The 16,908-nt window shown below is 38.0% G+C and overlaps 1 protein-coding gene across 1 annotated transcript; it reads right to left on the reverse strand.

Moving 5' to 3' along the window:
* Window positions 1-2,599: 2,599 nt before the first annotated feature.
* Window positions 2,600-3,320, reverse strand: LOC105718862 (large ribosomal subunit protein uL16-like). The gene has a single exon (XM_021672800.2). It carries the CDS (start codon window positions 3,283-3,285, stop codon window positions 2,641-2,643), a length of 645 nt encoding a protein of 214 aa, XP_021528475.2. The 5' UTR covers window positions 3,286-3,320; the 3' UTR covers window positions 2,600-2,640.
* Window positions 3,321-16,908: the final 13,588 nt, after the last annotated feature.

Consider the following 16,908-nt stretch of genomic DNA (forward strand, 5'->3'; position numbering starts at 1 on the left):
TATAATATTCAGGACATTTTCTAAAAAGATTCTAGAAAAATTTCCTGCTATGAGAATATTTCTGAGTATAAAATCTCATTTTAAAAAAATTTCCTGGCCGGTGCAGTGGCTCACACCTATAATCCCAAAATTTTAGGAGGCCGAGGCAGGCGTATCATAAGGTCAAGAGATCCAGACCATCCTGGCCAACATGGTGAAACTCTGTCTTTACTAAAAACAAATATAAAAATTAGGTGGACATGGTGGTGTGCACCTGAAATCCCAGCTACTGGGGAGGCTGAGGCAGAAGAATCACTTGAATCTGGGAGGCAGAGGTTGCAGTGAGCCAATATCATGCCATTGCACTCTAACCTGGGCAACAAGAGCAAAATTGTCTCAAAAAAAAAATCCTGTACCTTAAGTTTTAAAAGCAATATTAATCTTTGCTGAAAATTATTTTTATTTTATTTGGAATTATTTTTCAATATATATTCTCTTTTTGCTTTCTTTTTTTTTTTTATTGCATTTTAGGTTTTGGGGTACATGTGAAAAACATGCAAGGTTGTTGCATAGGTGCATACGTGGCAGTGTGATTTGCTGCCTTCCTCCCCTTCACTCATATCTGGCATTTCTCCCCATGCTATCCCTCCTCAACTCCCCACCCCCCCGCTGTCCCCCCACTCCCCCACAACAGACCCCCGTGTATAGTGCTCCCCTCCCTGTGTCCATGTGTTCTCCTTGTTCAACACCCGCCTATGAGTGAGAACATGTGGTGTTTGATTTTGTGTTCTTGTGTCAGTTTGCTGAGAATGATGGTTTCCAGGTTCATCCATGTCCCTACAAAGGACGCGAACTCCTCGTTTTTAATGGCTGCATAATATTCCATGGTGTATATGTGCCACATTTTTCCTGTCCAGTCTATCATCGATGGGCATTTGGGTTGGTTCCAGGTCTTTGCTATTGTAAACTGTGCTGCTATGAACATTCGTGTGCATGTGTCCTTATAGTAGAACGATTTATAATCCTTTGGATATATGCCCAGTAATGGGATTGCTGGGTCAAATGGAATTTTTATTTCTAGGTCCTTGAGGAATCGCCACACTGTTTTCCACAATGGTTGAACTAATTTACACTCCCACCAACAGTGTAAAAGTGTTCCTATTTCTCCACATCCTCTCCAGCATCTGTTGTCTCCACATTTTTAATGATCGCCATTCTAACTGGTGTGAGATGGTATCTCAATGTAGTTTTGATTTGCATTTCTCTAATGGCCAGTGATGATGAGCATTTTTTCATATGCTTGTTGGCCTCATGTATGTCTTCTTTTGATCTAATTTCTTATCATTAATTAGATCAACAAAGCTGGAGGGATGGCAAAGGCTTCTTAAGAGAAATCAATCTCTGTTTCAAGACTCAACTTGAAATGTACCAAACTTTCAGGGAATAGATTTGCTTTCTTTAAAATAAATCTATTCCCTGAAAGTTTGGTACATTTCAAGTTGAGTCTTGAAACAGAGATTGATTTCTCTTAAGAAGCCTTTGCCATCCCTCCAGCTTTGTTGATCTAATTAATGATAAGAAAAATATAACAAATTTCCCAAGTTTTTATTGATCTAGATTACATACTTGCTTATTTTAAAATTATTCTACCTATAAACTTTGCTGGCTTGAGATCTGTGACATATGATCTTAACTCATCCTTTTATCTTCTAACCAGGATGGAAACGTTGTTCTTTTGTTCCCCCTTGTAACAGTGAGGGTAGATCCAAAATAAGCCAGAATTCCGGATCCTAAGAAAACATTGCTCCTGAGCCTTCCTACTGGATCTGAGATGGGCTTTCAGTATTATGAGGTTACTTCTATTTCTCTCTCTCTCTTTCTTTTTTTGAGACAGAGTTTCACTGTCGTTGCCCAGGCTGGAGTGCAATGGCACAATCCTGGCTCACTGCAACCTCCGCCTCCCAGGTTCAAGTGATTCTCTTGCCTGAGTCACTCAAGAAGCTGGAATTACAGGCATGTGCTACCACACCCAGCTAATTTTGTATTTTTAGTAGAGACAGGACTTTTCCATGTTGGTCAGGCTGGTCTTGAACTTCTGACCTCAGGTGATCCACCCATCTTGGCCTGCCAAAGTGCTGGGATTACAGGTGTGAGCCACTGTACCCAGCCCCATTTCTCAATTTAAGTCTCATCTTTCACAGATTCAAGAAATTCCATTGTTGCCAGACATCTTAAATACCAACAAACCTAAACACTTTTTTCTTCAGTAAAGGAACTGGGATCTAAAGATCTGAAATCACTTGCTAGTATCCTATAAATGGGTCACAAGAAAGAATAGAATATAGATTTTCAAGCTTCTATTTCTGTGCTCTTTTCACTGCTTCATGTGGCCTCTTCTGAAACCTAAGTCATCTCATCTGTGGTTAATCCTTATAAATGAATTAGAGGTGATCAGAAAATTCTAGTATTTTTAGTATTTATTTGATTGTCTTAGCCATTGGAATGTTACATCTTGTCCCAAAATCAATAGGTGCAGGGTGGATTAGGTTATAATCTGTGGCAATATTTACTGACTTTCTGAGCTTCAAATAACTCTTTTTTTTCTGGACAGGAAGTAAATTTATTGGTTCATATTATGAGGGGGCAGCACAGTAGAAGCCCTCATGAGTGCAGGGCCCGCCACTTGTCCAGAGGGCCATGATTGGGGATGTACTTAACCCCACAGCCATCTGGGATGAGCCGCTTCTCAGCCTCCATGTCTTCAAATTCATCGTCATTGAACTTGGTGAAGCCCCACTTTTTTGAGATGTGGATCTTCTGGCGGCCAGGGAACTTGAACTTGGCCCTTCGCAGGGCCTCAGTCACATGCTCCTTGTTCTGCAGCTTGGTGTGGATGGACATGATCACTTGGCCAATGTGAACCCTGGCCACAGTGCCCTGGGGCTTTCCAAAGGCACCTCGCATGCCTGTTTGGAGCCTGTCAGCCCCAGCACAGGACAACATCTTGTTGATGCGGATGACGTGGAAGGGGTGGAGCCGCACTCGGATATGAAAGCCATCTTTGCCACAACTTTTAACCATGTACTTATTGGCACAAATTCGGGCAGCCTCCAGGGCTTCAGAGTAGAGCTGCTCATATTCATCTGATACCATGTGGCGACAGAGTGGAAACTCATCCACTTTTGCCTTCTTCCGCCCCAGGTCAAAGATGCGAATCTTGACATCAGGGACACCTCGGCAGAAGCGAGACTTTGGGTACGGCTTGTTCTTACAATATCGGTAACAATGGGCGGGGCAGTGGCCCATAGCGACACCAGGATCTTCAGTGGCGTGCCGAAGGAAAAGAGCCAAATAACTCTTTAAAAAAAAAAAAAAAAAAAAAAAAAAAACAGAGTCAACTTCTTTCTCCCAGAAAGGAGTGCAGTGGCTGCTCACTGCAGCCTTGACTTCCTAGGTTTAAGTGATCCTCCCACTGCAGCTTCCTGAGTTGCTGGGACTATAGCCACGTGCCACTATGCCCGGCTAATTTTTTATTTTTTATTTTTGTAGAGGGAGGGCCTCATTATGCTGCACAGGGTGGTCCAAATAACTTCTTGTGGGAAGGAAAGAAATAACTGTAATTTTTCCTGGGTAGAACTAATTGTACAAATTCCTAGGGTAAAGAAGAATTTTGATTCATTTTAGTTTCTTTCTCTCCCACCTTGCTTCCCTCATTTCTCCTCTTTTCATTTCAGTTGAGGATCTGCCACCAAACATTTAACTTCTTGAAAGATAAGACACTTTGACCCAAATGGGAACCAACTAGCTTGAGCTGATGGTGCCATAAAGCCTCTTAGAACACCAAAAACAGAAAGTACCTTGGAGATCATCTGGCACACACCTTTTACTCTACTGCTGAATTCCAGAGACATGACCTGGTTTTTCAAGACCACAGATATTGGTAGAGCCAGAGCTAGAGCCTGGGATCCCTACCTCTCTTTCCATCACACCATGATATAATGAGGTAGTCAATATGTACATCTTTTGTCTTAGATAAGAAGAGGAAATACAGAAAATAGTAATGAACTATACCTATTGTACACATTTTTGTTTGAACTTATCTGGAAACATAGATTCAGTTACCTACATGTATAGTCATATTTATACACATGGGTGCAAATGTGGAAAGTTTAGAATTTCATTAGATATTGTTTTATAGCATTTTTGATGATCATAGCAGAAGTTAATGATCTCCTTTCTTAATTGTAAATATAATAAAGTACTATGGAAAGCTTTCAGTGTAAAGAACATCCCTACTATTGAATTAGTTAAAATTTAATGACAAGACGGCCAGGTGTGGTGGGAGGCAGAGGTTGCAGTGAGCTGAGATCATGCCACTGCACTCCAGACTGGGCAACAGAGCAAGATTCTGTCTCAAAAAATAAATAAATAAATAAAATAATTTAATGACAAGGAAAGTGTAATCTATTAATTTATACTTCACAATTGGCAAATTGGATAAAAAGTCAAAACCCATCAGTGTGCTGTATCCAGGAAACCCATCTCACATGCAAGGATACACATAGGCTCAAAATAAAGGGATGGAGAAAGATTTACCAAGCAAATGGAGAGCAAAAAAAGCAGGGTTGCAATCCTAGTCTCTGATAAAACAGACTTTAAACCAACAAAGATCAAAAGAAACAAAGAAGGGCATTACATAATGGTAAAAGTATCAATTCAACAAGAAGAGCTAATGATCCTAAATATATATGAACCCAATACAGGAGACCCAGATACATAAAGCAAATTCTTAATGACCTACAAAGAGACTTAGACTCCCACACAATAATAATGGGAGACTTTAACACTCCATTGTCAATATTAGACAGACCAATGAGACAGAAAATTAACAAGGATATCCAGGACTTGAACTCAGATCTAGACCATGCAAACCTAATAGACATCTACAGAACTCTCCACCCCAAATCCAGAGAATATACATTCTTCTCTGTACCACATCGCACCTACTCTAAAATTGACCACATAATTGGAAGTAAATCACTCCTCAGCAAATGCAAAAGAATGGAAATCATAATGAACAGTCTCTCAGACTACAGTGCAATCAAATTAGAACTCAGCATTAAGAAACTAACTTGGAACCACACAACTTCATGGATACTGAACAACTGGCTCTTGAATGTTGATAAACAATGAAATGAAGGTAGAAATAAAGATGTTCTTTGAAACCAAGGAGAATGAATATGCAAAGTACCAGAATCTCTGGGACACAGTGTCAAGAGGGAAATTTATAGCAATAAATGCCCACATGTGAAGAAAGGAAAGATCTAAAATTGACACCCTACCATCAAACTTGAAAGAGCTAGAGGAAGAAGATAAAAAAAAAACTCAAAAGCTAGCAGAAGACAAGAAATAACTAAGATCAGAGCAGAACTGAAGGAGATAGAGACACAAAAAACCTTTCAAAAAATCAATACATCCAGGAGCTGGTTTTGGAAAAGATCAACAAAGTAGGCTGCTAGCCAGATTAATAAAAAGGAAAAGGGAGAAGAATCAAATAGATGCAATAAAAAATGATAAAGGGGATATTACCACTGAATCCACAGAAATACAAACTACAATCAGAGATTACTACAAACAACTCTATGCACATAAACCAGTAAACCTGGAATAAATGGATATATTCCTGGACACTCACACCCTCCCAAGTCTAAACCAGGAAGAAGTTGAAACCCTGAATAGACCAATAACAAATGCTGAAGTTGAGGCAGCAATTAATAGCCTACCAACCAAAAAAATGCGCAGGTCCAGATGAGTTCACAGCCGAATTCTACATATGTACAAAGAGGAGCTGGTACCACTCCTTCTGAAACTATTCCAAACAATCCAAAAAGCGGGAATCCTTCCCAGATCATTTTATGAGACCAACATTATCCTGATACCAAAACCCGGCAGAGACTCAACAAAAAATGAAAACTTCAGGCCAATATCTATGATGAACATAGATGCAAAAATCTTCAATAAAATACTGGCAAACCATTACTGGGTATATATCCAAAGGATTATGAATCATTCTACTATAAAGACACATGCACACGAATGTTCATAGCAGCACAGTTTACAATAGCAAAGACCTGGAACCAACCCAAATGCCCATCAATGATAGATTGGACAGGGAAAATGTGGCACACATACACCATGGAATATTATGCAGCCATCAAGAACGTTGAGTTCGCATCCTTTGTAGGGACATAGATGAACCTGGAAGCCATCATTCTCAGCAAACTGACACAGGAACACAAAATCAAACACCACATGCTCTCACTCATAGGCAGGTGTTGAACAATGGGAACACATGGACACAGGGAGAGGAGCACTACACACTGGGGTCTGTTGGGGGGAAACAGGGAAGGGACAGCGAGGGGTGGGAGGTTGGGGAGGGATAGTATGGGGAGAAATGCCACATATAGGTGAAGGGGAGGAAGGCAGCAAATCACACTGCCACGTGTGCACCTATGTAACAATCTTGCATGTTCTTCACATGTACCCCAAAACCTAAAATACAATTTTAAAAAATTAATTAATTAAAAAAAAAAAGCAGTAAGGTTGAATGTATCTATATCTAACAAAATGTTCAAATGCTGGAGCTCTGACTGCTCAAAGTGCTTTTTTTTTCAAAGTGTGAGCATGTTCTTGATATTATTCACTCCAAGAAGCTGATTGGGACAATGGGATGCTAGGACCTCCTTTCATCATTTAAACTATCAGAACTGCAATAATAAATATTGTACTTTTTGTTAGGACCTGGGAAAAATGAAAAAAAAAATACTGGCAAACCAAATGCAACAGCACATCAAAAAGCTTATCCATCATGATCAAGTAGGCTTCATCCTGGGGACGGAAGGCTGGTTCAACTTATTCAAGTCTATAAATGTAATCTACCACATAAACAGAAACAAAGACAAAAACCACGTGATTATCTCAATAGATGCAGAGAAGGCCTTTGACAAAATTCAACAGCACTTTATGCTAAAAACTCTCAATAAACTAGGTATCGATGGAACGTATCTCAAAATAATAAAAGCTATTTACAACAAACTCACAGCCATATCATACGGAATGGGCAAAAAGTGGAAGCATTCCCCTTGAAATCTGGCACTAGACAAGGATAGTCTCTCTCACTACTCCTATTCAATATAGTATTGGAAGTTCTAGCCAGATCAATCAGGCAAGAAAAAGAAATAAAGGGTATTCAATTAGGAAAAGAGGAAGTCAAATTGTCTCTGTTTGCAGATGACATGATTGTATATTTAGAAGACCCCATTGTCTCAGCAAAAAATCTTCTTAAACTGATAAGCAACTTCAGCAAAGTCTCAGGATACAAAATCAATGTGCAGAAATCGCAAGCATTCCTATACACTAATAACAGACTAAAAGAGAGCCAAGTCAAGAGTGAACTCCCATTCACAGTTGCTACAAAGAGAATAAAATGCCTAGGAAAACAACTAACAAAGGATGTAAAGAACCTTTTCAAGGAGAACTGTGAACCACTGCTCAATGAAATAAGAGAGGACACAAACAGATGGAAAAACATTCCATGCTCATGGTTAGGAAGAATCAATATCATGAAAATGGCCATACTTCCCAAAGTAATTTATAGATTCAATGCTATCCCCATCAAGCTACCAATGGCCCTCTTCACAGAACTGGAAAAAAACAGCTTAAACTTTGTATGGAACCAAAAGAGAGCCCGCATAGCCAAGATAATCCTTTTTTTTTTTTTTTTTTTTTGAGACGGAGTTTGGCTCTTGTTACCCAGGCTGGAGTGCAATGGCATGATCTCGGCTCACCGCAACCTCCACCTCCCAGGTTCAAGCAATTCTCCTGCCTCAGCCTCCCGAGTAGCTGGGACTACAGGCATGCGCCACCATGCCCAGCTAATTTTTTGTATTTTTAGTAGAGACGGGGTTTCACCATGTTGACCAGGATGGTCTCAATCTCTTGACCTTGTGATCCACCCACCTTGGCCTCCCAAAGTGCTGGGATTATAGGTGTGAGCCACTGTGCCCGGCCAATAATCTTAAGCAAAAAGAACAAAGCTGGAGGCATCACACTATCTGACTTCAGAGTATGCTACAAGGCTGCAGTAATCAAAACAGCATGGTACTGGTACCAAAACAGAGATATAGACCAATGGAACAGAACCGAGGCCTTGGAGGCAATGCCACACATCTACAACCATCTGATGTTTGACAAACTGGACAAAAATAAGCAATGGGGAAAGGATTCCCTGTTTAATAAATGGTGTTGGAATAACTGGGTAGCCATATGCAGAAAGCAGAAGCTGGACCCCTTCCTGACACCTTACACTAAAATTAACTCCAGATGGATTACAGACTTAAACATGACCTAACACCATAAAAACCGTGGAAGAAAACCTAGGCAAAACCATTCAGGACATAGGCATGGGCAAGGACTTCATGACCAAACACCAAAAGCATTGGCAACAAAAGTCAAAATAGACAAATAGGATCTAATTAAACTCCAGAGCTTCTGTATAGCAAAAGAAACAATCATTAGAGTGAATCAGCAGCCAACAGAATGGGAAAATTTTTTGCAGTCTACCCGTCTGACAAAAGGCTAATATCCAGGACCTACAAAGAACTAAAACAGATTTACAAGAAAAAAACAAACAAACCCATTCAAAAGTGGGCAAAGGACATGAACAGACACTTTTCAAAAGAAGACATATATGAGACTGACAAACATATGAAAAAATGCTCATCATCACTAGTCATTAGAGTAATGCAAATCAAAACCACATTGAGATACCGCCTTATGCCAGTTAGAATGGTGATCATTAAAAAATCTGGAGACAACAGATGCTGGAGAGGATGTGGAGATACAGGAACACTTTTACACTGTTGGTGGGAGTGTAAATTAGTTCAACCATCGTAGAAGACAGTGTGGTGATTCCTCAAGGACCTAGAAATAAAAATTCCATTTGACCCAGCCATCCCATTACCAAGTATATATCCAACGAATTATAAATTATTGTATTATAAATACACATGCACACATATGTTCATAGTGGCATTGTTTACAATAGCAAAGACCTGGAACCAACCCAAATGCCCATCAATGGTAGACTGGACAAGGAAAATGTGGCACACATACACCATGGAACACTATGCAACCATAAAAAACGATGAGTTTGTGTCCTTTGTAGGGACATGGATAAATCTGGAAACTATCATTCTCAGCAAACTGACACAAGAATGGAAAATCAAACATGGCATGTTCTCACTCATAGATGTATATTGAACAATGAGAACACATGGAGACAGGGAGGGGAACATCACACACTGGGGTCTGTTAGGGGGAACTAGGGGAAGGACAGCAGGGGGTAAGGAGGTTGGGGAGGGATAACATGGGGAGAAATGCCAGATATAGGTGACAGGGGATGGAAGCAGCAAGCCACATTGCCATGTATGTACCTATGCAACAATCCTGTATGATCTGCCATGTATGTACCTATGCAACAATCTGTATGATCTACACCCCAGAACCTAAAGTACAATAAAAAATATATATATTATAGAAAAATACCAGTGAAAGTCCTAGCCAGAAGAACTTTACTTCCATGCTTAATTTAATGAAAGTTCTTTTTTATCATGAAATAATATTATGATAATCATATGGTTTTTGACCTTCATTCTATGGATTTGATGATGTATGACATTTTTTGATTTGTGTATGTAGAACTATCCTTGCATTCCTGAGATAAATCTCACATTATCATGGGATATTATCATTTTGATGTGTTGTTGAATTCAGTTTGCTAGTATTTTACTATGGATTTTTGCTTCTTTGTTCAAGATGAACTGGTCCATTAGTTTTCTTTTGTTATTGTGTTCTTCTCTGATTTTAGTATCAAGGTTATACTGGCCTCACAGAATAAGTTAAGAAGATTTCTCCCTCCTTTAATTTTTTAGAATAGTTTGAGAATAATGAATTATTTTTTATAGGTTCAGTAACATTCAGTGGTAAAGTCATCCCATCCTGGAATTTTCTTTGTTGGAAGACTTTTTATTACTGATTCCATCTCATTATTTGTTATTGGTCTGCTCAGTTTTTCTATTTTTTCTAGGTTCAATCTTGGTAGATTATATGTGTCTAGGAATCTATCTATTTCCTTTAGGTTTTCAAATTTATTGGCATGTAGTTGTTCATGGTAGTCTCTAATAATCCTCTGTATTTGTGGTATCCATTGTGATAGCTCCTTTTTCATTTCTAATTTTACCTATTTGAGTTTTTTCTCTTTTTCTTCTTAGTCTCATTAATGGTTTGTTGATTTTTGTTTGTCATTTCAAACAAAATCAACTTTCTGTTTCACTGATATTTTGTATTTTTAGTCTTAATTTTGTTTATTTCTGCCATGATCTCTATCATTTATTTCCTTTTACTAATTTTAGGTTTGGTTTGTTATTGCTTTTCCAGTTTCTTGATATGCATCATTATCACTGTTAGGTTTATTTAAAATCTTTGAATTTTTTGATGTAGGCATTGATTGCTATAAATTGCCTCTTTATTGTCTTTTAAAAATTGTAGAAATTTAAGGGCTACAAGTGCAATTTGTTATATGGATATATTGCATAGTGATAATATCTGGGCTTTAGGGGTAATGAATACCCAAATAATGTTCATTGTACCTATTGAGAAATTTCTCATCCTTCACCTTCTCACAAATGAAATGCTATCATTTATGAAAATATGAATAGAATTGAAGGATATTATGTTACATGAAATAAACGTGAACAGAAAGTTAAACACTACATGTTCTTTTTCATATTTGGAAGCTAAAAAAATGTTGAACTCATAGAAGTAAAATAGAACAGAGGATGCCTGAGGCTGGGAAGACTTTGGGAAATTGAAGGAAGGGAAGGAAGAGATTTGTTAAAGAACATAAAATTACAACTGGATGAGTGAGTGGAAGTTCTTGTGTTCTCTACCACTGCAGGATGACTATTGTCAACAATAATATGTCATGTAGTTTAAATAGATAGAAGGAGGATACTGAATGTTTCCAACACAAAGAAATGGTAAAAATTTGATATGGTGGATATGCTAACTACATTGATCTGATCACTATCTATTATATGTATCAACACCTCATTATATATCCTAAGAATATAACTATTTGTCAATCTAGAAAATTAGATAAAAATTATTTTGTCAATTCTGGGTACTTTACATGTTTATACTTATTTTTGAGTCAGCTTGTCAATTTCCATAACAAAATCCTGAACTGATTTCTTTATAATATTGAATCGTTCAATATATGAACATAGTATATGTCTCCATTTGTTTAGGTGTTCTTTAATTTTTTTAAACAATGTTTTGAAATTTTCAAGATTTTTCACTTATTTAGTTAAATTGATTCCTAAATATTTAGTTTTTGATGCTGTTACTTTTATTTGAAAACTTCTAATTGTTAGATATTAATACATGTAGTGAAATTTTAAATAAAAATTCTGTAAATATAGAAATAATATATAAATATATTTTTGTAATATATATTATATTTGTAATATATAAATATATATAAATAAATACATATATTTATAAATAATATAAGTAAATATATATAATATATATTTATATATATTATATATATATTTGTAATATATATTATATATATATAATAGATATATACCCTGTCAAAAAAAACTATATATATATATTACAAAAATGTATTTTTGTAATATATATATAGCTTTTTTTTGAGACAGAGTCCCAGGTTGGAGGGTGGTGGTGTAATCCTGACTCACTGCAGCCTCAAACTCTGGGGATCAAGCTATTCTTTCCTCAGCCTTCCCAGTAGCTGGGACTACAGGTATATACCACCAAATCTAGCTAACATTTTTTAAAATTTTTTCTTTTGTAGAGGTGGGGTCTTGCTATGTTGACCAAGCTAGTTTTGAACTCCTTGCCTCAGTGATCCTCTCACCTTGGCCTACCAAAGTCTTGGAATTATAGGCATGAACCACTGCACCAAGAAACAATATATTTTTGTATGTTGACTTTATATCCTGTGACTTTGCTAAGGTCATTTGTTATTTCCAGATATTTTTTTTTTGACAGAGTCTTGCTGTGTTGCCCAGGCTGGAGTGCAGTGGTGTGATCTCGGTTCACTGCAACCTCTGCTTCCTGGGTTCAGGCAATTCTTCCTGTCATAGCCTCCCAAGTATCTAGGACTACAGGTGCACAACACCATGCCCAGTTAATTTCTGTATTTTTAGTAGAGACAAGGGAGTCACCATGTTGGCCAGGTTGGTCTTGAACTCCTGACCTTAAGTAATCTTCTTGCCCTGGCCTCCCAAAGTGCTGGGATTACAGGCATGAGCCACTGTGCCCGGTCACATGTTTTTTTTGATCCTTTAGGATTTTCTACCAAGACAATCATGCCGGCTATAATTAAGGACTCTTTTATTTCTTTTTTCCTCCAGTTTGTTTGTTTTTAATTTCTTCATATTTTTTCAAAGCTTATTGTACTGGCTAAGATCCCCAGAATAATGTTGAATAAAAGTACTGGAAACAGATAACCTTGTCTTGATTCTAATCTCTAGGGAGAAAGCTTTCACTATTGTACCGTTAGTAATAATATTAGCTGTACACTTTCTGTAGATGCCCTTTATCAAGATGAGAAATTTCCCTTTTATTTGTACTTTCCTGAGAGTTTCTACCATGCACTAGTGACATTGAATTTTGTCAAATGATTTTTCTCCATCTATTGAGGTTATCATATGGGTTTTCTTTTGTAGTCAAAGGTAATTTATTGATATGATGAATTACATTTATAGATTTTTAAATGTTGAAACAAACCTCATATTTCTGAGATGAAATCTACTTTGCTATGAATCATTATTCTTTTTAATATAATGCTTGAATTCATTTGCTAAAATACTATGTAGGATTTTGCATCTTTTTTTTTTTTTTTTTTTTTTGAGGTGGAGTTTCACTCTTGTTACGCAGGCTGGAGTGCCATGGCGCGATCTCGGCTCACCGCAACCTCTGCCTCCTGGGTTCAGGCAATTCTCCTGCCTCAGCCTCCTGAGTAGCTGGGATTGCAGTCACGCGCCACCGTGCCCAGCTAATTTTTTGTATTTTTAGTAAAGACGGGGTTTCACCATGTTGACCAGGATGGTCTCGATCTCTTGACCTTGTGATCCACCCGCCTCGGCCTCCCAAAGTGCTGGAATTACAGGCGTGAGCAACCGCGCCCGGCCAGGATTTTGCATGTATTTTAATGAGAGATAGTGATCTTTAGTTTTCTTTTTTCTTTTGTTTAGTTTTTGAAACAGGGTCTTCTTGCTCTGTCACCCAGGCTAGACTGCAGTGGCATGATCATAGCTCACTACAGCCTCAAACTCAAGCAATTAAAGATTACTCAAGCAATCCTCCCACATTTGTCTCCTATGTCACTAGGACTACAGGCATATACTAATGTGCCCAGTTAACTTTTAATTTTTTTTTTTTTTTTTTTTTTTTTTGGTAAAGACAGGATTTTGGTATGTTGCCCAGGCTTGTTTCAAACTTCTGGCCTCAAGCAGCCCCACTGTCTTGGCCTCCCAAAGTGCTGGGATTATAAGCATGTGCCAAAACACCTGGCCCAGTTTTCTCAGTTTTCTTTTTCATAGGGTCTTTGCCTGGTTTTAATATCAGTGTACTAGTGAACTCTTGAATTTTTGAAAGAGTTTGTATAAAGGTGTTCCTTAAATGTTGAATAGAACTTGCTAGTGAAGGAATCTTTTGTTGTTGCTGTTGTTGTTGAGACGGAGTTTCACTTTTATTGCCCAGGCTGGAGTGCAATGGTATGATCTTGGCCCACTGCAACCTTCACCTTCTGGGTTCAAGTGATTCTCTTGCTTTAGCCTTCTGAGTAACCGGGATTACAGGTGTGTGCCACCATGCCCTGCTACTTTTTGTATTTTTAGTAAAGACGGGGTTTCACCATGTTAGCCAGGCTGGTCTCGAACTCCTGACCTCAGGTGATCCACCCACCTTGGCCTCCCAAAGTGTTGGAATTACAGGTGTGAGCCACCACACACAGCAGACAATCTTTTTCTAAAAAACAAAATTATAGCATTACTAAGTTAATTTTTCTTGAGAGAGCATTGGTAGTCTGTGTGTTTCATGAAAACCATATGTAATTTTAATTGCTTATTTATTTGTCTTCCCCATTAGAATGTTATAGACTGTTCTTGAGAAGGGAGCCTTTCTTTTATTTTTAAGATTCCGAAGCTTAGTAAGTATTCAATAAATACTTGTTAAGTAAATGAAGCAAAGGATAAATTTTTAGTAGAGCCATCAGGAGTTTCATGAGAGGAAATTAGAGGTGGACTGTGAAGGATTAAGATGAGAGAGGGAGAAGAAGCCCACAAAGAAGGAATATCACAAACATAGGAGAGGCAATGGGAGGTTGTGATTAGGGAATGGCTGTACATGCCTCTTGGAGTATTGAAGGAGAAGTTAATCTGTGTTAAGATAAGCCAGAACTAAGTCCAGGGGTTTACTGATACAGGATATCTGTTTACACCGGGAAGCCACTGAAGGTTTTTGAGGAGGAAAGTTTAAGAACTGTTCTGTATTTGGAAGGATGCTTCTGGTGATACAATGTTGGACTGATTAGTGAGGACAGAGAGGCTATGCAAGCAGTTGGGAGGCTGCTGCATTATTACTTTGGTGACTAACAATGGGGACAAAAAGTAGCCCATACGATAAGTACAGGAAAAAAAAGATTTTTTTCAAAATAGGATTCATGAGAATTTTTTCACCTGAATGAATGGTGAATGAAAAGATGAAAGACAATCCTAAGTTCTGGGTGGATGGTGTGCCATTAACTAAGATGCAATTACAAGTGGAAGGGCAGGTTTGCCGAAGACAGTCTTTTTCAGAGTCTCGCTCTGTTGCCCAGGTTGGAGTACAGTGGCAGGATCGTGGCTCACTGCAACCTCCTCCTCCTGGGTTCAAGTGATTCTCCTGCCTCAGCCTCCTGAGTAGCTGGGATTATAGGCACACAACACCACAGCTGGCTAATTTTTGCATTTTTAGTAGAGAGGGGCGTTTCACCATGTTGGCCAGGCTGATCACAGCCTGGTTGGCTAGGCACAGCCACAGCCAAACAGAGCGTTCAAGGACTCAAGAAAAGTGATGAAGATTTTAGAACCACACCCACAGTAGTAAAATTCAAAGCTACTGAAATAAATGACGACAGTGGATTGGAAGATGCCCTGGGAATGGGAAAAATCTTTCATATATGTTGAAACAAAAATAGAAAGTTGATGAAGTTTTAGCAGAAGGACGGAGCACCAGGAAAGCACAGAAATGTGATTGTCTTTCAAGAAAGTAACTTGGGAGGTGGTGTGGAGTGATTTAGAGTCTGGATTCAGGAGTCAGAAAGACTTCCTGTTGAATCTCCGCTTTCATGTTTGTAGTTTGCATGCCTTTGAGCAAGTCATCTAGTCTTTATCTGTAGAGTGAGGGCAATTTTATAATCTGTCTCATAAGACACTTGCAAAAAATAAGTGAGAAATAATGTCCTTAAAGGGCTTCTCATATTGTATGGCATACAGTAAGCAATCTGTATTACCTGCTATTACCAATATTAGTGACAGATCCTTTGAGAAGGTTAAAAAGAATGAGGGGCATGGAGATCTCAGATCTTCTCTGGAGGCAAAGGCAAAGATTACAGACCTATAGGAACTCTTCTTACTCAGGTGTGGAGTTTTCAAGTCTTTTTGAGTAGGGTCATCTTTATATGTTTTGATGGGGTGTGTGTGTGTGCGCGCACACGTACACACTCGTGCATGCGTCTGAATAGAAATAGTTAATTCTAAATAGTCCTGATAATTTTTATGAAAAGAAGCTCCAAATAAAATGTCAGGAAGGCTACTTTTTCCTCTGGAAAGATTGATGAAGAAATGCTTCAAAGAAATGAATCAAAGGCAAATGTATGGTATCTTGGTTTCATTCCTTTGCTGAAAATTACTTAATGTTGTTTTGTCACGGTGTATTATGCTTGCTTTAATTTCTTTAAAACAAATAAAGTAATTTGGATTTTGACTGTGATTTAAACTTAAGCCCACGTGGCTTATGAAACTAGCCATTTAATCAACAAAGACCAGATGACAGAATTTTAATGTTCAAATAGAATTATAGAATTAAGGATTAAGTCAGTATTGATTTTAAGATTTTTATTTATTTGATAGTCAAATAAATAAATTAACATTTATGGATGTTTCTGTGGAGTTTGGAAAGGAGACTGTGAAATATCAGATAAATCTCAAAAGTTTGAGCATGGCTTTGGAAAATGGGTCTTAAACCAACTTGGTCAATATGTTGAAACCCTGTCCCTACTAAAAATACAAAATTAGCCAGGCACAGTGGCGGGCACCTGTAATGCCAGCTATTCAGGAGGCTGAGGCAGGAAAATCACTTGAACCCAGGAGGCGGAGGTTGCAGTGAGCTGAGATCACGACACTGCACTTCAGCCTGGGTGACATAGTGAGACTCCATGACAAAACAAAACAAAACAAAACAAAATCATTGATATGTTAGGAAACGCATTTTGATCAGAATATAGTAATGAACATAATTAGTTATTCCATATAGTGCATATATAATTCACACATGTGCATATGGAAACAAGTTCCTTTTTATAAGGAATGTCCATAGAGTATCCTTAACCAGTAGTGAGCTTTAAACTTTCAAGATACATACACAACCGCTGACTTACCTTTCCTTTGATTGGATCTAGCTTATTTCAACAGAACTAAATGGTTGACTGACTTCCTTCACCGCACCAACATAATGCTTCCAGAACTAAAACCCTTAGTTTCACTCAGCTGGATAAAAAAACATATAAACAAA

Source organism: Aotus nancymaae, unplaced genomic scaffold, assembly GCF_030222135.1.
Source record: "Aotus nancymaae isolate 86718 unplaced genomic scaffold, 86718_ANA_hifiasm-v0.15.2.pri h1tg000115l, whole genome shotgun sequence".
NCBI lineage: Eukaryota > Metazoa > Chordata > Mammalia > Primates > Aotidae > Aotus > Aotus nancymaae.

Coding starts and splice junctions, on each gene's coding strand:
- LOC105718862 (XM_021672800.2), bottom strand. CDS start 3,285: ATGGGCCACTGCCCCGCCCATTGTTACCGATATTGTAAGAACAAGCCG.